This window comes from Macadamia integrifolia, chromosome 11, assembly GCF_013358625.1.
Source record: "Macadamia integrifolia cultivar HAES 741 chromosome 11, SCU_Mint_v3, whole genome shotgun sequence".
Lineage (NCBI taxonomy): Eukaryota > Viridiplantae > Streptophyta > Magnoliopsida > Proteales > Proteaceae > Macadamia > Macadamia integrifolia.
The window spans coordinates 8,260,666-8,280,967 of record NC_056567.1 but is presented as its reverse complement, the minus strand read 5'-3'; the positions used below and the strand labels follow the sequence as shown (position 1 = coordinate 8,280,967).

The following is a 20,302-nucleotide window of genomic DNA, read 5'->3' as shown; positions in this document are numbered from 1 at the left end:
TTTTTCTTTTGGGAAAAAAAAGCGTTTAGGCAGTATGGCCTTTACCCTCAAGACACAATGGGCCGAGATGATCACCTCACCACCTAATGAAAGGTAGAAATTCCACCTCTCTTGATCCTTTTACTAGAGTTTTTCTCTAGCCTGTGTTGATGTAGGGTTGATCCATGATGCCTTTTAGTAACCATCTCTTCATTTTCTTTTAAATGAAATGTAGGGTTAAAACTAATCGATGCAGGCAGTTACGAACCAAGGATTTTGTTATCATACTGATCTGGATTGGATCAGTGCAAATCGACCACTTTTGCCCTTAATTTAAAATATTTAGTTTCTTTATGGTTTTACCCTGAAACAATACTGGTAACCGATCCAGATGTGTCAACTCTCGGTATCAGTCTCAGCCGGTACCAATACAATACGGCCAATCCATGATACAAACCGATCCGAATCCATACTGATACGGATCCATATACAAGATTTAGATCCCTGGTCCTTATCGGAAGGTCTCAGCTGATATCGATTCGGATGGGTCCGTATCGGCCTGGATCGGTCAGAGAGACACAGAGAGAGAGAGAAACTAAATCGAATAAGGAAAATCACTATGAAGAAGTAAAAATTAAGAATACGTAATTTTGCTCTAATGATCTGAACTTGAAATTAAAAAAATTTAATTAGCATTCTAAAAATATAGAATTGAACTGAAATCAACAAAAGAATCTGATAGATCTGTCTACTGGAAAAAGGAGAAGAAGATGATGAACTCCAATTAACTCTCCCACTTAAGTCCTCATTATAAATAACTCAATCCGATACGATGGTCTCGGAAAAGTGTATCCCGTCCAACTCCAATGCGAATCTCGGCATCTTTGCCCTCGCCGGCGGTGAGTTTTTGCTCATGTTCATCTTCTTCATCTCCGTCGTCGTCGACTCTTGGGGCGCCACCGGAAAGCCCTTTTGTTCAGCTCCTTTAGTAGGCGGCGCAAAACCAAGAAAAGAAGAACCTGCGTGAGCCAAGGACTCCGCAGCGATGGCGTAAAAAGGAGTGAATATCCAATTCATGATGGTCGATGGCAGCAGCTCTGATAGGAAAAGGTGAGACTTGAGAAAGGGAGAGAGCCAAATTGGTATTTATAATATATAGAAGGATTAAAGCTCTGAACTGATCAGTGTTTGAATTAGAAAGTGAGAGGGAATTGGCAAGTCATTAGGAATAGAAGTTTTGCCAACTAGGCCCATGAAACAAACGTATCGCCTGGCTTTATCCATTTATGGCCCCACTTTTAAGTGGGGGCACGTGGGTCAATCACTGAGTCACCAACCTCATCTTTATTCTTTTATTTATTATTTATTAAATCTATTTTTAAAATTAAATTATCAAATAGATTTGTTAGTCCAAAATTTTAATTGATATAACTAAATAATTTGCTTACGAAAAAAAATTATATAACTATTTATTGATTTATTTTGAAAATCAATTCAAAATTTAGCTAAAATTCTTAGCGAAAAGAAAAAGTTAATAAAAACAAAACATGGCCCTAGGGTGACTTGAACAAAACCAAGGGTTGAAAAAAGTGTCGAGTTTCTTAGAACTCTAGCTCAATCCTAAGTCTCAAAAACTCAATGCAAGTTCAATACAACCTTATCAGGCTCATGCCCAGGCCCAATCATTGTTAGGTTTATACCATTTCAATCCAGACCTAATTTATCTTAGTGGTAGATTGTTAGATGTTTGGGTTCTAACATAAGTCAAGGAAGGTCTGGACCTCGTAGGTCCCTTGTCTAGCTCAAAGTGGGTCCCTATCTGGCCCTAATGTGGATGTTGGACAAAAAAAAAAGTTTAGGTGCTCACGCTTGCCCCATTCGATTAAAACTTAAAACGTATAAGTGAAGTGAAATAAAATAAAATGAAACTGGCAAAGTTTCCCTCGTCCGTGATGTCAAGGTCTGAGAATCTTGTAGCCCGCCCACCCCCCCTCCTTTTGGCCCTAATCGTTAGCAGTGAACGGACTCCCATTCACTGTGGGTGTAAGAAAATCTTAAAGAAAAAAAGAAATTATAAAAGAAATGAAAGAAATCAATACGTTGATGGCATATATTGGCATCTTTCATACCAAGGCAATGAATGCGTGATAAAAATATCTCATGTGTAAAATTACATCCCACACCTTTAAAAAAAAATTCATTCATATTGATGCCCATGCCTTGATCACATAGACCCCAAGCCACCATCCTTTTACAAAATAGAATTTTAATTGGTCAAAAACGTCAAAGATGCCACTTTTGTATTTTTGTTAGAAAGATGCCACTTGGTTACACCATGTTGTTTTTTTAGGATCCTTTAATACATGAACTTAACTGTGCTATCAAAAATCTGGCACATGTGGCATCCTCAAAGGTTTTGGAGCGAAAGCAAGAAAATTTATCCGAAAGGGTAAAAGAGGAAAAAAAGCCTTCCTCACGTAGGAAATTCGAAACTTCAGTTCGAAATTAAGACCGTTATAAAATATCTTTACTTACGGCCCAAGTAATGTTCTCTAGTCTCATGTCTCAAGTCTAAGTCTCAAAGTCTCGAAGTCTCGAAGTCTCAAGTCTTTCTAAAAACCAAGTATCTAAGTCTTGTTGCTTTTTGGAAGGAACTAGGAAGACGACTTGACTACTAAATTGAAAGGGGAAAGAAAGCCATTGGAAGAAGATCATCGTCTCTGCGTCTGTAGCAGTAGCAGTAGCGGTAACAATTGCAGCAGCATTACAGATATGACGAAAGAAGGTGTTTCTGGCAAAAAAATGGAAACTTCCGGCGACTCTGCGTCTCTTTTGAAAGCTATTCAGCAGCTTGATCGGCGGAAGGATCTCATGGAGCTGTTAACTGAAGGGTTCTGTAAACCGTGCAGGGTTTTGTTGCAGAGTCGCTTTAAGAATCTCTGTATTGGTAATTATTGTTCGTCATCGTTTCCTATTTTTCTTTTGGTGATGAAAGAGTGAAAAATAGAGGGGTAATGTAGATTGGATTTAACTTCTGAATCCTCTAATCATGCGATGATAAGCATTGGAATGAATTGATATTTGGATTCCTGGACTGTTCATCTGAGTTTACTCTTGGGTTTTTTAGTATTTCATTGAATTCGTTTAATTTTAATGCTAATTCTTGTTCCTCTTTGGATTTTTTTTTTTGGGTGGGGGAGGTGATGAAAGAGGGAAAAATAGAAGGGTAATGTTGAATTGGATTTAACTGCTGATTCCTCTAATCATGCGATAATAAGCTTTGGAATGAATTGATAACTGGATTCCTGGACTGTTCATCTGAGTTTACTCTTGGGTTTTCTATAATTTCATTGAATTCGTCTAATTTTAATGCTAATTCTTGTTCCTCTTTCTTTTTTTTTTTTCTTTTTTTCTTCATGGAAGAGTGGAAATCTTGGATTGGATTTCATTGCTACTTACCCTAATGATGTGATAATAACCTTTGGGACAAATTGATATTTGGGTTCCTGGACTGTTCATCTGACTTGACTTTTGGGCTTTCGGTATTTCATTGAATTCGTTTAAGTTCAATGGCTAAAAATTGTTTAACGGTCCACTTGCAGGAAAAATTGATATGCTATTATCTTCAAATGGTAATTACTCTGAGAGCTTGGCTGATTTCTGTTCTTGTGGTTCGTCGAGCTTGTATTCACCAAGGAAGAGGCCCACATCTTACAAAAAGAACCATCGTTTGCATGAGAAATCCGCCCAGAGATCGGCACGAACTCCAGAGCCCATCTTTTCTACGAGGCACCGGTTATCTTATTCTGATTTCTTGCTATTGGATGAATCTAAAGAATCTCTAGGTGATGATTTTGATGACATGTCAAGAGTTATAAGGAAAGATTTTGAATATATAGAGATGATTAATGGGAGGCCAATAGATATATTAAGTGGTCTTGAGCTTCATACTATAGTTTTTAATGAGCGGGAACAGAGGGAGATTGTTGATTATGTATATGAGCTACAGCGACAAGGACAGGAGGGGCGGCTTAGAGGTATATATATGTGTTATCTTGGTTTCCCATTTGTTTTGAATTTAGATTTTGTGCCATTTGCCTGTTAATATAGTTTAAGATTTCAAGTTTTCTATACAATAAAGTTGCATAACATCTGCAATTTTTTTAGGGTAAAATGAATGTTTCCATGAGAAGATAGCTCTAGGAAAATAAAGTATTTTTCGTATTTTCTTGTCAAATAGGATTGGGAATTGGTGTTTTGGCCTTGATAATTTCTTCCACTTGAGAACATCAATCCTTGTAGAATCATAACAAGGCCTAGATCTTCCTCATTCTCTGCAAAAGCAGGACTGAGAGACAAGCAGAGAAGGAAAATAGAGCAAAGAAGAAGAAAGCTTTGGAACCCATTTCTGATTTCCCTACTAGAGTCCCAAATCAGTGTCACTTGTTATGTTTTCTCTCCCTTACTTATGCTCTTAAATAATGCAAAAGAGGAATCAAAGGAAATTTGGAAAACAGAGGAAATTACTAGAAAGGTAACAACGAAAGGGCAGTGTAGAGTTCTGGTTCAAATTCTTGTTTTACAGATGTCCATCTATCTGATCCAAAAAAATAATAATAAAAAAAATAAAATAATAAAATAAAAAATAAAAAATAAAAATAAATTTCAGATGAATTAGATTATCCCCACTTGAATTTTTTAGGCAATACTTCATTAAAAGTAGCATTAAGTTAATGACATATTAACACTTGTTGTTGGGTTGTGTCTTGTGGCTCACAAGTTATTAGCAGTTACACTGAAAACCTAACTGATGAGTTTGCTAGACTGCATTGATGGACTATAATCAGCTCTAGACTGTAGCCATTCATCAATCATACATTATTAAGAGATTGTGAGCGTGATCTAAATCAGATGAATTAGGTTATCCACTTGAATTTTTTAGGCATCACTTCATTAAAAGTTTCTTATAGACATACTCAGTAATAGTTTTTTTTTTTTTTGGTAAAATACTCAATAATAGTTAGATACTAACCTTATAAGCTATACAAAACAAGAGTCAGACTGGGACTACCTAATATAAAATGGATAGATGAGAAGGAGATCCCAAGAACCCATTTTGATTTCCTAGACAGAACAAGTGTATGGATGAAGGATAAAAATTTCAGCATTCCAAGAAAAAAAATTGAAAGTGCTATCCAGTTGTTGGAAAATCTCTATGCTTTATGTTTCTAGGGTTCCCACAAAAGAAAGGTTTTTTCAGTTAATTGAACTCTGCCAAACCCTCATGTAATAACGTTAGATTTTCTAATAACAGATCAAGCTTTTGCTTTAAAAAAAAATAGAAAGTATTTCTTATATATATATATATATATATATAATATATATAATATAATATATATATATATATATAATATATATATATATAATATATATAATATAATATATATATATATATATACAGAACCAGGAGATTGGTTATGTCCCTCTGAATTAGGTAAAAACAGTTTTGTATCGGTCCTTTTCATGGATCTGGATTTGCCAAAAACCAGATTTCATATATATATATATATATATATATACAAATTGGTGACCAAGAGCATTTCATACTTTAAAATAGACGTGAGACCTTACCTCAAAAATCAGAAGTTACAGGCACAGGTGCCTTTTAAAGACATAAAACTTGAGGTACAGTATGAACTAATTGATCCTGGGTTTGTTTGGGTTGTTTCTGCTTTAGAATTTGAGATCAATGTTTTAAATTTTCTGGGTTTTGTCCTGGTAATCACCGGTTTTAGAGTGAACATATGAAAAGATGACTAAGAAAAGATAAGATTTCTCAATTATACACAAAATAGATAAAATCTCAAACTACTTAGATCAAGAATGAATTTATAAATAGAGAACATATTGTATGGAGATTGATTTGGATTGGAAAGTAAATCATAGAGCCCAGAAACAACTAAGTAAAGACCTGATCTGAGACCAGATAAAAATGTCTTTCTCAGACCCAGGAAATAAGATGGGACTACCGGAGCTGATTTGGTTACCAAGATGCTTGTTTGTCTATGGAGTCTGCAATTTGGTGTGCTGTGGTCATTTCATTGACTTTGGCTGTGTACATGTCGTTCTACCTAACTGGTTCTGTGGATGTGAGGTTGAAATGGACCATGAACAGGATGAGTGGAGACCTTTCATTTAACTTGTAAAAGGAACATTTAAAGGGCACCTATCACATAGATGGTTCTACTTGTATGCTGCAGATTATATTATGTTCACCTTTTTGACAATCCCTTTGTTTTTTTCATCCAGTTAGTCATTTCTTGACATAGAATGATAGTTCTCAGATCCTATTTATTTTAACTTGCTTGTTATGGCTGAAATTATGGAGAAAAAACACTGCTAAATTAAACCCAACTGCAAAATTCTTAGGAGAATATGGTTACTTGATTTGCATCCCTAAACTGTGAATTAGCGTTACAAGACTAGAACATTTTTCAGTGCATAATGCGGTAATAAGAGATGACATTTTGCTTTGTCTGCTACTTGAACATGCCTTTGCTACTTCTTGGTACTGCTGGAGTTACATTTTAGAAGGATATATAACGGGAATATTGCCTTTGTTTCTTAATATGCATGCCTACAGTACTCTGACCACTACTATTAACTATCCCATAGTCCTGCATTTTCAAAGCTTTCTTGTGCACTTGGCATACTCCATTAAGGCTAAAACTTGACATGTGAGCATGAGGGTACCTATGATTCGACCTGTTCACAAAATTTGGTCCTCATCTAATCTGCTATGTGGCAGATTTTTAGGAAACCTTTGCCATATAATAACTGTTCATTTGACCTTTCCTTTAAAAGTATATCTCTTTTATTACTTTCAGGTACTGCTTCAAGTTACATTTTTAAATACATATAACAAATATTCATCTGACCTTTGGTTCAAAACTTTTACAGCACGTACATATTCAGAGCCAAAGAAATGGATGCGTGGTAAGGGGCGTGTTACAATTCAATTTGGTTGTTGCTACAATTATGCAGAGGTAAAATTACATTTCAGCAGTTGTTTGTCTGCAACTCTTGCTTGCTTATGTTATTTATTTGTTGTGCTTTCACATCTTCCTCATAAAAGGTTTCTTTGATAGGACAAAAAAGGGAACCCTCCTGGTATCATGCGAGATGAAGAAGTTGATCCCATTCCCTCCTTGTTCAAGAGCATGATCAAAAGATTGGTTAGGTGGAATGTCTTGCCCTCGACATGTGTTCCGAACAGTTGCATTGTCAACATTTATGACAAAGGGGACTGCATCCCTCCTCACATCGACCATCACGATTTTCTGAGGCCATTCTGTACCGTGTCATTCTTGACTCAATGCAATATATTATTTGGTTCAAATCTGAAGATTAAGGGTGCTGGAGAATTCTCAGGTCCAGTTGACATACCTTTGCCTGCCGGGTATGTGAACTATCTCAGTTTCCTGTCAACTTCATAGACACAATGTCATATTTTTCTGCCACCAACTACGTATATATACACAGTTTTATAGTAGCAGTTATGCCTTACAAGTATATTATTTGTTTTGGCATTTAATGGTAAAAATTGAGTGAGGAGTGAGCTGAAGATATGGTAGCGAAAATGGTTATACTGTTTGCTTATGGTATCCTGTAATATTTCTCTTACAGATCAGTTCTAGTCTTGAGTGGGAATGGCTCTGACATAGCCAAGCATTGTGTTCCAAGCGTGCCCGCCAAAAGGTATATGATTTCATCGAAATTCAAAGTCTTATTTCTCTTAATTGGCAGAAATTCTGTATTATTTGCTAACTACTACTTTGACTGCAGGATATCCATCACATTCAGAAAAATGGACGATAGAAAGTTGCCATTTAAGTTTAATCCTAACCCAGAGTTGCAGGGTATTCAGCCTCTTTTTTGCTCCCCTTGGACCAAGTCTTCAGCTCAGCAGATTCCACTCCCAAATCCTATTCATCAAAATAAGAGAGTTTCGAGCACAGCCGGCAGTTCTTTTCAGCTTGGAGAACAAGATTTCCACCGACTTGGTGGCTTGAACTCAAGTGGCCGATCAAGATCTAATAAGAGGAGCCTTGGAGAACAGGATTTCCCCCGACTTAGTGGCTCAAATTCAAGTGCCAAATCAAGACCCAATAAGAGGTGCTTTGGAGAACAAGATTTCCCCCAACTGGATGGCTCAAACTCAAGTGATAGATCAAGACCTAAAAAGAGGAGCTTTCATTGACTAGTTCTTTTACTGTATAGGGTCCCCCAATTATTTTTTCTATTGTGTTAAGCCATGTATTATCATTGAAGTTGTTTTTATCTCTCTCTGTTAGTATTGGATCATGCTTTGTTTTTATAAATAAATTTTGTTTCATCAAATTCAGTCCCTCCTCCTGCATTGGTTTAAGTTTTTCATTCATACTACAGTGAGCAAAATATGGTTCTAAAAGTTTATGCATTACACAGAAAGTATTCCAAGTTAGTGACCGGTCTTCATGAAAATTTTCAGTTGAACCCCTGATCAGGTATGTAAGCATACTTGTTCGGGATGGCTTGACTTGAGTAGATCAACTGCAATATGTGCATTTTCAGTAGGAGTGAAACTAAAATAAAGCTGAATTCCCAAATACATTGAAGATGTGGGTTTGAGGCATTGCAATGTAGGTCCTATGTAGGGTGGATACCCTGGAAAGGGTCTCAAGGATTGAGAAGGGCACCCCAGTGTGGGTCCAAGCAGGGGGTGTAAGTCCCCATGACTGCCATGAATTGAGAAGTGGGGGTTCAAGGCAAACTTAAAACTCCTCCCCTCCCCAGTCCCCCATCAGCCAGCAGCTTTGCTTAGGGTGATGAACACAAGAGGTCGAAATATCATAACAAGTGATGGGGGTGATGAACTAGGGGTCGAAAAAAGCGAACTAACAACAATTGGCTTCCTATTAATGAACATGGTTGGCACAGATTAGTTCATTTGGTTTGTGTTCAAGCTTAGTGTTCGGCACATGAACCCAGCTGGCCAAACCTTATACCAACTTTGAGTTTAGTTTTAAACACCATCAACTGTGGTCAATCGTTTTAGACTAAGATTTAATGAGTAAGATGGGTGAGGGTGTTGGATATGTATGCCCATCAAACCCGGTTTATTAATAAGATTGTTTAATTTCATTTATGCATGTCATTTATTTATTGGGCTTGTAAGTTGTTCCATGGGTTTTCACCCAAAATTGTTCTTGGCTAGGGATAGGACCGGACATCCTGTTCACATGGTCGTTACATTGTATGTCACCAGGGATGTGATTCCGGTACATAAATGTAAGTACACATACTGTGTGTGTATAGAAAATAATTTGGTAAGAATCTCGCATGTATTACTGCTAGTTGTGTGAGGACGAAATTCGTACCCGTCACTTGACCTTTGACCTGAGAGATCCTATTTGTTGCAATGTTGTATCACGTGTTTTGTAAATCAATGGTTGACGTCCAACGAACTATATATCGGTATGCTGGACACGTGGTCCCACATTGTTAATGAAAGAGATCGTCAACATGAGATCCACTACCCTTAATTGGGAAATATCGAGGAGAGAGAATGTTTGTACTTGTACTTGATTGGACAGAAATCTGGTACCAGTGTCGTTTTTGTAAATTGTTTACAAACTTATTTTTTAATATAAAAAATATATTTTAATTATTAAATTTTATTTGAAATATTTTTTTCGGCGTCCGATCATGTTCACAGAATCTCCGAAACAGACATGTACAATGAGTTGGGGTTAGACAGTATTAAATTACATGCCCTATAGCTCATTATGGGATATTGAAAAAGTCGAAGGTCTTATGTGTAAATTAAAGAGTTTATATTACATGACAAGATTTGAGAATATTAAATGGTTAATTATCTTTTTATTTTTTGTAGTGGATAAAATATAATTTGATTATATTTGTCACCCATAAAAAGAAAGATAACAATCCCTTTTAGATTCTACCTCTTCCCACTTTAGAAGCAAAGTAGCTGTTCAATTTGGAAACTGTTCTCTACCACCAAGATTTGGCTTTCTTTGTTTAGGAAACAAAGATTTGATTAAAAGAGAAAGCCCTAAAACAAGTTTTGTTATATAAGGGACAAGGGAGAAAGAGATTTAGTTTTTCTTTTAGAACTTCCTCTCTTCTCTCCCATGTTTTTTTTTCCCTTCCTTCTCTCCATTGTGAGTGAGTGTGTGTAAGGAAAAAACTTTAATGGTGGATTGTGCTTCTCCAATTGAACGTGAATCATAGTTTCAAAGTGTTGAGATCGATCCCTACGGTTGCTCAAGTGTGGAAAAACTATTATCAGGAGGAGGAACTTCAATTGCGGTTCTAAGGTAAACCATTTCATTCCCATGTGATTAATTTTTATACAGTGATTTCGAATGCAAGAGATCCCAATCCGATCCCTTCCGCTATGCTATTAGGTATCTGCCAACAGAGGCCAAGTATCAAATAATTGGGAAGTAGTTCTCTGTCAAGGAGTGTGTCCTATGCTAGCACTCCTTGTGTCTCTCTCTCCACCCCAGAACAAGGGATATGGATAGGGGTGTCAATCCTGAGCCTGCACCGGTAGGCCCGACCGAGCTCGACTCGCTTAAGGCCTAACTTGAATCGGCCCATTTATTAAACGGGCGTTCACGGTGCAGGCCACTAGTCTGTTGGGTGCCCAATTGACCCGACTCACTTAAGAAGCCCGCTAGAACCGACTCATTTAGCCCGACATGCCCAACCCCCTTAAAAAATGCCTAAATACCTATTTTACCACTAATACTACAAAACATAAGTAAATAATATATAAGACTAAAATATCCATATTCTAAATGGGACATTCAATTGTTAAAAAGAGTGTAATTCTGGCAACTTAAATTACATTTTAAAGACATGATTCCCTTGGATATATATATATATATATATATGGATCTTGCTAAATGGGACATTTAACTGTTATCAATTGTTCAATTGTTAAAGACATGATTCCCTTGGTTCCAAAATTGTGAATGTTATCCTCTAGTAGTTTTAAAGACAATAGTTTAATCCCTTTAAAAAAGGATTTTAGGGTAGGCACGTTTAGAATTAAATAGGTCCATAACCTGTTTAAGGCCCGTATAAGGCCTGTTTAAGGTAGTCCGATTCCCGACATCGACTAACCCGATTACAAACCGCACCATGCCCCCCAAATCTAGGCCCGTTTAACTAAATGGGCATTCATGATGCAAGGATTTCATACCGTCAAGCCCGATTAGGCCCAACCAAGATTGGCCCGGCCCGACCAATTGACACCCCTAGATATGGATGTCGTTTCACAAGAGAAGTAGAAACGTTCCCCAGCAAAGTTCTTTATCCCAAGATAGAGTCACTTTAGGTTTCATTTGTTTCCGTAAAATATTTAATAAGATGTGTTGATATTTAATTCAAAACTATAAGGAGGGGGGGGTTGTTTTTGTGAAATGCAATACAAAAAATTGGATGACATCCATTTTAAAAACATGATATTATTTTCCCAGAAGAGTTTTTTTATTCCACCCTCTCATATGGGTGGTCTCTTTTCGGTTCCCAATCATGTTCAAATGTATTTATAGTCACATACAACAAAAAAATGTCAATTGATGGAAGACTGGTTTTTGTGAGGGAGTGTGGCTATGTGCCAGACACATGGGAAAATGATCAGCCTGCCCCCGTGAAATAGAAAATAACACCTTTGTTGATGCTTCTTCATGCATTCCCATTCGACCTCGCTCATGCGAAGCTGCACTCCTCCATAGGAAAACACTTCCCCATAAAATAAAGGGAGAAAGAATGCTGACAAGTTGTGTAGCATACACTAGTGCCTCGTTGTATTATCTCTCCACAAAGAGGCACTAGCTTACGTTACACATCTAGACATAGAACTCAATCCCTAAAATAAAAATTGGGGAAAACAATAAAAGCTACCTAGTCGTGTGACTCTTACGCCCAGACACAGGGGGCGAAATTACTACCCCACCCCCTTTGAACTTAAAAATCCCATCAATATTGATGCTCTTGCTCATGCTCTCATTGGCTTAAAGCGAGCATAGGGACTACACCACCAGGTAGGGATCTTTTGCTAAATAATAATTAGGAGAGGGTTCTCTGAGCAAGGAGGGCACTCAACACCCTCTCACATTGATAATTTATTCATTATTTAAAAATATTTAATATAATAATTTATATGATGATATGCAATGTACGCCTTAGGCTCAAAGAGCCTTTTCCCATAATAATTAAGGAGAAGGTTTTCTAATATTATGGTCGACATAAGCTATGGTCGTCTGACTATTTTTGCCACATGGTAGATTGGACTGAAAATTTTGTCAATAAGTAGACATCATTTTACATGTCATATTTCAACCCAAATAGAGATAATCAAATAGGGAAATTTTTTTATATTTTTATGGATGGTACATAAATCTACAAGAAACTTTCCAGATCTACTTATACAAGATCCATATGCCTCAGAGGATACTCATTATTGTCAGAGCAACTTTCATGATACGTTTATAGTTGTGTGGCTTTTACACCATCACAGGGGGCAATGAGAGCATGTGTAGGGGCAACGTGATCATTTCTTCCTTTCTACATCTAAGCACATGCTCCATGTAGCTTGGCAGTCTTCTTTTTTTTCAATTTATAAATAATAATTAAGGAAAAGGTTTTCTAATATGATGGTCCACATAGCTAAGTCATGGGCGTGTCCCTATCTCTTCCACATGGCAGATCAGATTAGGCTGAAATCTGTAGACAAGTAGACATCATTGCTCACATCAAGCCCAAATAGAGTTCTACATAAGGAAAAACACGTTCATGTTTCAAGTTTCAGCCCAAATAGTGTTTTACCCGGAAAAAAGAGAAGAAGAAAACATTAAAAACCCAGATATGATGAAGTAGTTTTTTATTTTATTTTTAAAAATCAAATAGAGTACTATAAGATGCCTATGGCAGTAAATTAGGTTTGAAAGTGGACATATGTTCTACCTAGAGTATATGCTAGATTTCCAATGGTTGGATTAGTTATTATTTGACCATTCTACATAGCAAAATTAAAGGTCTCAATTGACTCAGTTCTGGTTTTTCGATTTGATTCATAATATAATATGTACAAATTGAAATTCAGCCAATGCTGAATAATTTTCATAACAAAATCCAAAACAAAGAGATTTTTAGTTCGGTTTCATTTGGTTTGTAGATGCTCTTGATCATTTGGTTTAAATTTGGTTAAAGTGGAAATAACATGCTAAAACAAATAAAGTTGGGAAAAAAAAATAACAACCTTATGAAGATACAATCCTACAATGTCAAATTCAGTACCTTAAAACCCTTTTTACACGACCCAACAAAAAAACATATAATAGGTAATTTCACACATGATTATAGAGTTTAATATGATTTATGTTTGATTCAATTAAATTTATATGTGGTTCAGTCCAGATCCAATCAAACCAATGGTTTTTAATCTAAAATTAAACCGAATCAAACCAAATAAAACTTTACTTTTAGAAACCAAATCAATTCAATTCAAAGCAGCTGGTTTTTGTTTTAATTTTCAGCTCCAATTCTAGATTGACACCCTTAGCTAAATTAAGTATCTAAACCAGCCTAACACAACGACCATTAGAGAATCATTGGACTTGTAGAGAAAAAGAAAATAGATGATTGGATCGTATTGGTATTGGTCTTGACCAATCTTAAATCAGGTATTACTATCATATCAACAATAAAATTGTGAAAAAATAGTTTTCGCTTTTGGGAAAAAAAGAAGCCTAAAGACAGTATAACCCTTACGTTTAGACGTAATCCAGCTGTGCTGATGCAGGATCCACATTGAACCCTCTCCCCTTTTTTTAAAATGAGATGTAAGGTTAAAACTGACCGATGCAGGCTGATACGAACCAAGGATTTTGTTATCATATCGATCTGGATCGGATCAGTGCGAATAAGTGACTTTTCCCCTCAACTTCAAAAAATATATATATAGTTAATTTACAGTTTTACCCTGAAACAATACTTGTAACTAATCCAGATCAGTCACCCGACCTGTCATGGGCGTGGTGATAGCCGGACGATTTTAGATGGCACTCTTGTCTTCGATTCAGCTAACAAAGTTTCAGCTAATTACGTTTTAGGTTCTGAGAACTGCAAATTGAAGTATATATATGTGAGGAGCCTTGGAGAACAGGATTTCCCCCGATCAAGACCTAATAAGAGGAGCTTTGGAGAACAAGATTTCTCCCAACTGGATCACTTAAACTCAAGTAAAATATCAAGACCTAATAAGTGGAGCTTTCGTTGATAGGTTATTTTACTGTATGGGTTAAACAATGTATTATCAATGAAGTTTTTCTCTGTCTCTCTCTGATTGTATTGGATCATGATTTGAATTAGGCTTTTTGTATATCTAAAGCTTATAAAATAAATTTTGCTTAATCAAATTCAGTATCTACTCCAGTATTGGTTTTGGTTTTTCATGTTAGGACTCTTATTTGGGTTTAACTGACACTGATTGATCTATTGGGCCCAAGAGAATAAGGACCACTCTAATTAGGAAACTTCTAGCTTTATTCTACTGTGGGAGTGAAATAAGATTTACGGATTCTATTATATATAGAATACTGACGGTCCCTGTAGCCGTTACTCTTATAATAATATTTTGGGAGCATTGCTTTTTCACAAGAGCTAGTGTATAGACAAAGAGAAGATTCCAGAGTAAGAGGCTACAGAAGATCTCAGTAGAAGGACCCATATTGCGTGGTTCTTCATCATAGTTCATGGTGCAAATGTCAACTTTGATTTAAGGACTTCATTCACGCTCAACAAGTATGTGATCGATTCATTTCTATTATTCATTCTTATATTCTATACACTGTAGGTCATTCAAATAATTCTAGGATTTAGAATCACTATCAATATCAGAGCAAGATTCAAAACATACTAAGGATAGATTCATACCATCATCCTTCTTTTTCTCAAGGTAGGTCTTCCTCTTAAAACAATCTTTCTTCATGTGCCCTTTGGCCTTGCACCAAAAACACTCTATGCCACTCATGTCTTTTTGTCCCTTAGATTCTTTGAAATTTTGCTTTCCCTTCTTGTTCTTCCCTCCTTTAAATAAGGTGAATTTTTCTTTATTAAAAAACTTCTTGATTCCTTTGCTAGGTCCCATAGAAGATGTAATTGTTCCATCTTCCTAGGTTACCACAATGATCAATTCATCAAGACCCCATTTATCCTTCAATGTATTATAAGTAGTCTTAAGAGTCTTGTAGCTCTCAGGTAGAGAGTTCAAAGCAATGATGACCATGAAATCATCATCAAAGTTAATACTTGTACCTCTGATCTTGTTTTCCAGGGAAACCAGTTCTAGTATATGCTCTCTAACACTTCCTACTCCATCAAATCTAGCCCTAGTCAATTGGCTCATGAGATCGTGATGTGATTTCTTAGAACTATCAAACTTAGCTTTTTTTGCAGCCAAATACTCAGAAGCAGTGTCCTTTTTAGCAACACCATCCTTGATAGACTCAGGCAAAACACTTTTAATAACAGCCAAGGACTTCCTATTTGCATTGACCCACTTGTCATAATCCCCTTTCTCAGTTTGGGTACTGGTTGCAATAGGTACAACTAGTTTGGTGGTCCTAGTACATAGGTTTAGGTCCTTGAGAATCATGTAGACCTCTAAGTCTTCCATCCATTTGTTGAAATTATCCCCAGTAAGCTTAGGAATGTCAAGTATATCAAAATTAGAAGACATCCTGTTGAATATTTCAATAAATAATATTTTGTTCAACATACAGACATATATGTAAAAGAATAAGCATGTAACTATTAGAAAAATTAAATATTACAATGCTCAATTATCAATTACTTCAAGAGTGTCAACTGGAACTACATTCCTGACCTTTGGGTTTGAAACATACTGATCAACTCAAGTTTTCGCTATTACTGCGAGACTTTTTCTAACTTTCAAAAAAATACCACCATCTTTGGATAGACAACATCTTCTAGGGTGAGAAATCTCTATTCTGTTTTTCACTTGCTTTAACTTTAACTTCTCTTTGATAATGTCACCTTTGGGTGAACATTAGAAACCTTGCTACCAACCATTATTCTCTGTCTTTTCAAAAAAAGAAGACAATTGATTTGTATTCTATTACAATAAGGTTGAACTTTACCACTTTGGTGGATTCCATCCAATCTTACTGCAATAGCCTACAAATTCATTCCAGCAGCTAAAAGTGGGATTGTTTAAGCATGAATAAAAAATAAATATTCATAAAAAAAAAGCATGAACTATCATTACCAATAATAAATAAATTCATATTCTGATATGCAAGTAATATATGAGCTGATTCTCTTTTATTTCTTTTAATTAATAGAAAAATTATGAAAAATCATAAAACACCCATACTTGTAACTTATACAAAACAAATAATAAAAGTTGATCAAAACTAGGCTCATAATATATCAAAACGAAGAACATGAAAAACTGGACTCAACGTAAAAAAACCAGGATAAAAAATTCTTCATCGTTTGTTTGTACGAGCCATTTTAAATTGTAGAAAAAATAGATCAAAATCAATCTGGCTCGCCCAAACCAACCGGTTCGGCCAAGAGGTATAATCCGGTTCGGGCATTCTAGTTTCGGGTCAAATTCGGGTCTTTGGGTCCAGAATCTAGGTCAAACTCGGGGTCTTCGGGTTGGGCATCTAGGTCAAAATTCGGGTCTTTAGCTCGAATGGTCAATGACCCGGTCAACCTTTGATCGAGTCAAATAGGGTTGGCCATGGGTTGACCCACAGCATCTCCGGGTTAACTCAGAAACCCTACTGAGTTGACCAAGCGATGACTCGTCGCTGTAGTTTTTTTTTTATAAATTTTTTTTCTCTCCTCCGGCAGTCGATTTCCCATGGCATGTGCTGACGCATCCAAAGGTTTTTGGTGATTTACGGCATACCACCGCGACCGTCTTCTGGAGCTCTACAACTTTCGTTTGCAGAAAGTTTTTCCATACAGGACCTTTAAGCTAGAGTAAGACAATGATTTTCATAAATTGGAACCCAAACCCCATAATTTTTTTTTTAAATAATTTCTTTATTCTTGCTTGATTAATGTACCAATTGATTCATGGTGGTTAGATTCTGCATCATCTATTCATGTCACTCATTCTTTGCAGGGGTTCCTAAGCAGGAGGGTGCCAAGCAAGGATGAAGTGACGGTGTTCGTGGGCAATGGAGCTAGAGTTGAAGTGGAAGCCATAGGAACTATTATTTGGAGTTGGGGTAGGTCCAGTGAAGTATTAGATTTTTCACAATTTTTTGTCCCTCCCACTTGTTTTTAGAAATAGAAAAAAATGAGTTTGTCTTGTTTCTCCATTCCTATTTTTAGATGCAAAAATAGGCATAAATTTCTACTTCTGTAGTGAAATGGAACAGAAAAATCAAACGGTTTTTGGGGTGTTTTTCCGTTTTTGAATATAGAAAAACACGTTTCTGAAAACAAAATCAAAATGGGCTCTAAGATAGTCTCACATTAGTTAATCAAGGGAAAACCTTCGTTCATATAAAGATTGGAGTCCTCACTCCCTCATAAAGCTTCAATGGGCTGTGTTGGGCTTGGGAGATACACCTTAAGGTCCCAATTTTTCCAAGCAAACAAATAGAACTCAAAAATAAGGGTGCCAATTTTCTGGTTCACATATATATATTTTTTTTTGGGCGGGGGGAGGGAGGGGGTAGAATTATGGTTATGTGATCCTAAACATCTTAAGAATTATTATCTTAAGCTCACAGCTATACATTATAGCGATAATCCATGACCATAAGGCAAACTTCCAATAAGAATCAATTGAAGTTTATGATCCATATAACAAAAAAACCCATATCTTATTCTACTTAATTTTTTTATGACATTCAATCATTCAATTTTAGTTACTTATTTATTTATTTATTTATTATTTTTAGTGGGAGGGGGTATTGTTAAGAATTCAGTTTTACTTTTATGACTTGAAAGGATTGTTGCGAACTACTATGGGTATGATGGTAGTAGTATTAGAGGGTCACCCCTATTATATCTTTTAGGCTATGTTTGGATTCCAAGAGGAAATATATATATATATATATATATATCAAAAAGGAAAATTTGAATTTGAGAAAGTGATAGGCACATAAATCATTATTATGTTATCATATTTTTTGTTTTTTGTTTTTACTTGACATCCAAACATAGCCTTTGTTGTGATAATTTAGTAAAACTTATGTAATGACATGCTTTTTAATTAAAAAACCATGCCAAAACAAATAAACCGTTGGGTAATGTGGATGGGTGGAAATTAGAAAACACCGCTTCTATAGGGGTGATTTAATTTTCCTGATTTTATCATGAATGGTAAAAATTCCTTGCAAAAACACTTATTGGTTTTTTGGCATTTTGGAAAACAAGATTCTGGCTATTTCTATTACCAATGAAAAACAAATATTTGATCTGAGACGAGCAGCCCCTTGAGGTGGATAAAAACTAACCACAAACAACTAAGGGGCCGTTTGATTTTGTTTTTGCTATTTTTGTGTCTAAAAACAGTAGAAACGATTTTTTCCGTTTCTGTGCTAAGAAATGATTTTCAGAATTACAAAAAGGTGTTTGTTTTTTTTGTTTTCCAAAATGTTTTCAACAATGTAGTTTGGTCCAAGACACAAGTGAAGACACGACGTTATAAGGTATACGACTCACGAGTGAAGGCATGACGTTGGAGTTACAGTTATGCTTCATGGATATGAGCTTCAGAAGGATGAAGGCAAACCGAAACTGTGAGCTTTGCATAACCAGGTTGGAATCACCGCATCTGGATAGCGAAAAATTTCAACAATGTAGTTCGGTCTAAGACACAAGTGAAGACAAGACGTTATAGGTATGCGACTCACGAGTGAAGGTATGACGTTGGAGTTGCAAGTATGCTTCATGGAGATGAGCTTCAAAAGGATGAAGGTAATCCGAAACTGTGAGCTTTGCATAACCAGGTTGGAATCACCGCATCTGAATAGCAAGAAATTTCAACAATGGGTTGGGGTTGGGGTAGGTCGAGTGAAGTAGCAGGTTTTGCACAATTTTTTGTCCCTCCTACTTGTTTCTAGAAAAAAAAAATGAGTTTGACTTGTTTCTCCGTTCTTATTTCTAGATACAAAAATAGGCATAAATTTCTATTTCTGTTTCCAAAAATAAGTGAAATGAAATAGCAAAATCAAATGGTTTTTGGGGTGTTTTTCTATTTCTGTTTCCATCTTATTATGCTGGTTTCGATTTGGGAAATAATGACCCTTAAATCAGACCAAACCACATCAAAACTGAAAGAACCCAAAATCAAACCGATAAGAATCCATAATCAGCCCAAAACTTAGAAAAGAAAAAACCTGTTTTGTTGCACAATTTTGTACAGTAAACCAAAATCACTCAAGTCGGAGCAACCTACCATCGACGTTCAACAGGTAGTCTCACGATCAGGCATGAATATTTGGAATTTGTCATTGTATACTCCCGCCATAAAAGAAGCAGCAAGCTTGGGTAGGAGAGAACGAAGTGAATAGAGTTTTCAAGTTAGCAAAGCAAGTCCAATGGCCATTTAGCTTTAGACAGAAGATCTATTCAAGCAAGGTCATAATATGAGACTGAGATTTCCCATTCATAAGAAAAAGACCAGTTATACTAATCTCGTTAGGCCACCCAAACCCATTGCACCTTTGACAGGAGTTAGATATGTGAAAAGAGAACAAGACACCATACTTATCCAAATCACATTGAAACCGACTCAACACAGACCAAATCGACTGATTGACACCCCTTACCCATAAGACATTTTGGTTCATTCACAATCAAGCCCGGTCCGGGCTGGTCCAGTAATGTTTTGTTTCTATGGAAACAGGTTTATAGTAGCTGGATTTCATAAACTAAATGATTCAATAATGGCCATATGATCAGCTTACATAGTAGACAACATCACAGGCTAGAATGGCAAGAATGTCGGCACAGGAAACAATGTCGGGACACGCTGCCTCAACAGCTTTCTTTGCCTGGATAACAGCTTCAAAACCATCTGGGAGTAAAGAATGGTTAATTTCAGCATCTCTCTGCATCATACGTTTTAGATGAGATTAACTTTGAGCCGTCACAACATTGTAAAATAGGCAGTGTAGCATAGTAACATAGTAAAGGGTGGTTTTGGAATTTGAAATGTTTAGAGAGAGAGAGAGAGAGAGAGAGAGACCTCAAC

At 36.2% G+C, this 20,302-nt stretch overlaps 1 protein-coding gene across 1 annotated transcript; it reads left to right on the top strand.

The window, feature by feature from the left end:
• Positions 1-2,549: 2,549 nt before the first annotated feature.
• LOC122093461 (RNA demethylase ALKBH9B-like) lies at positions 2,550-8,379 on the top strand. The gene is made up of 6 exons (XM_042663811.1): positions 2,550-2,926; positions 3,582-4,016; positions 6,940-7,025; positions 7,128-7,438; positions 7,666-7,737; positions 7,825-8,379. Exons 1-6 carry the CDS (start codon positions 2,752-2,754, stop codon positions 8,237-8,239), a joined length of 1,494 nt encoding a protein of 497 aa, XP_042519745.1. The 5' UTR covers positions 2,550-2,751; the 3' UTR covers positions 8,240-8,379.
• The last annotated feature ends 11,923 nt before the right edge of the window (positions 8,380-20,302 follow it).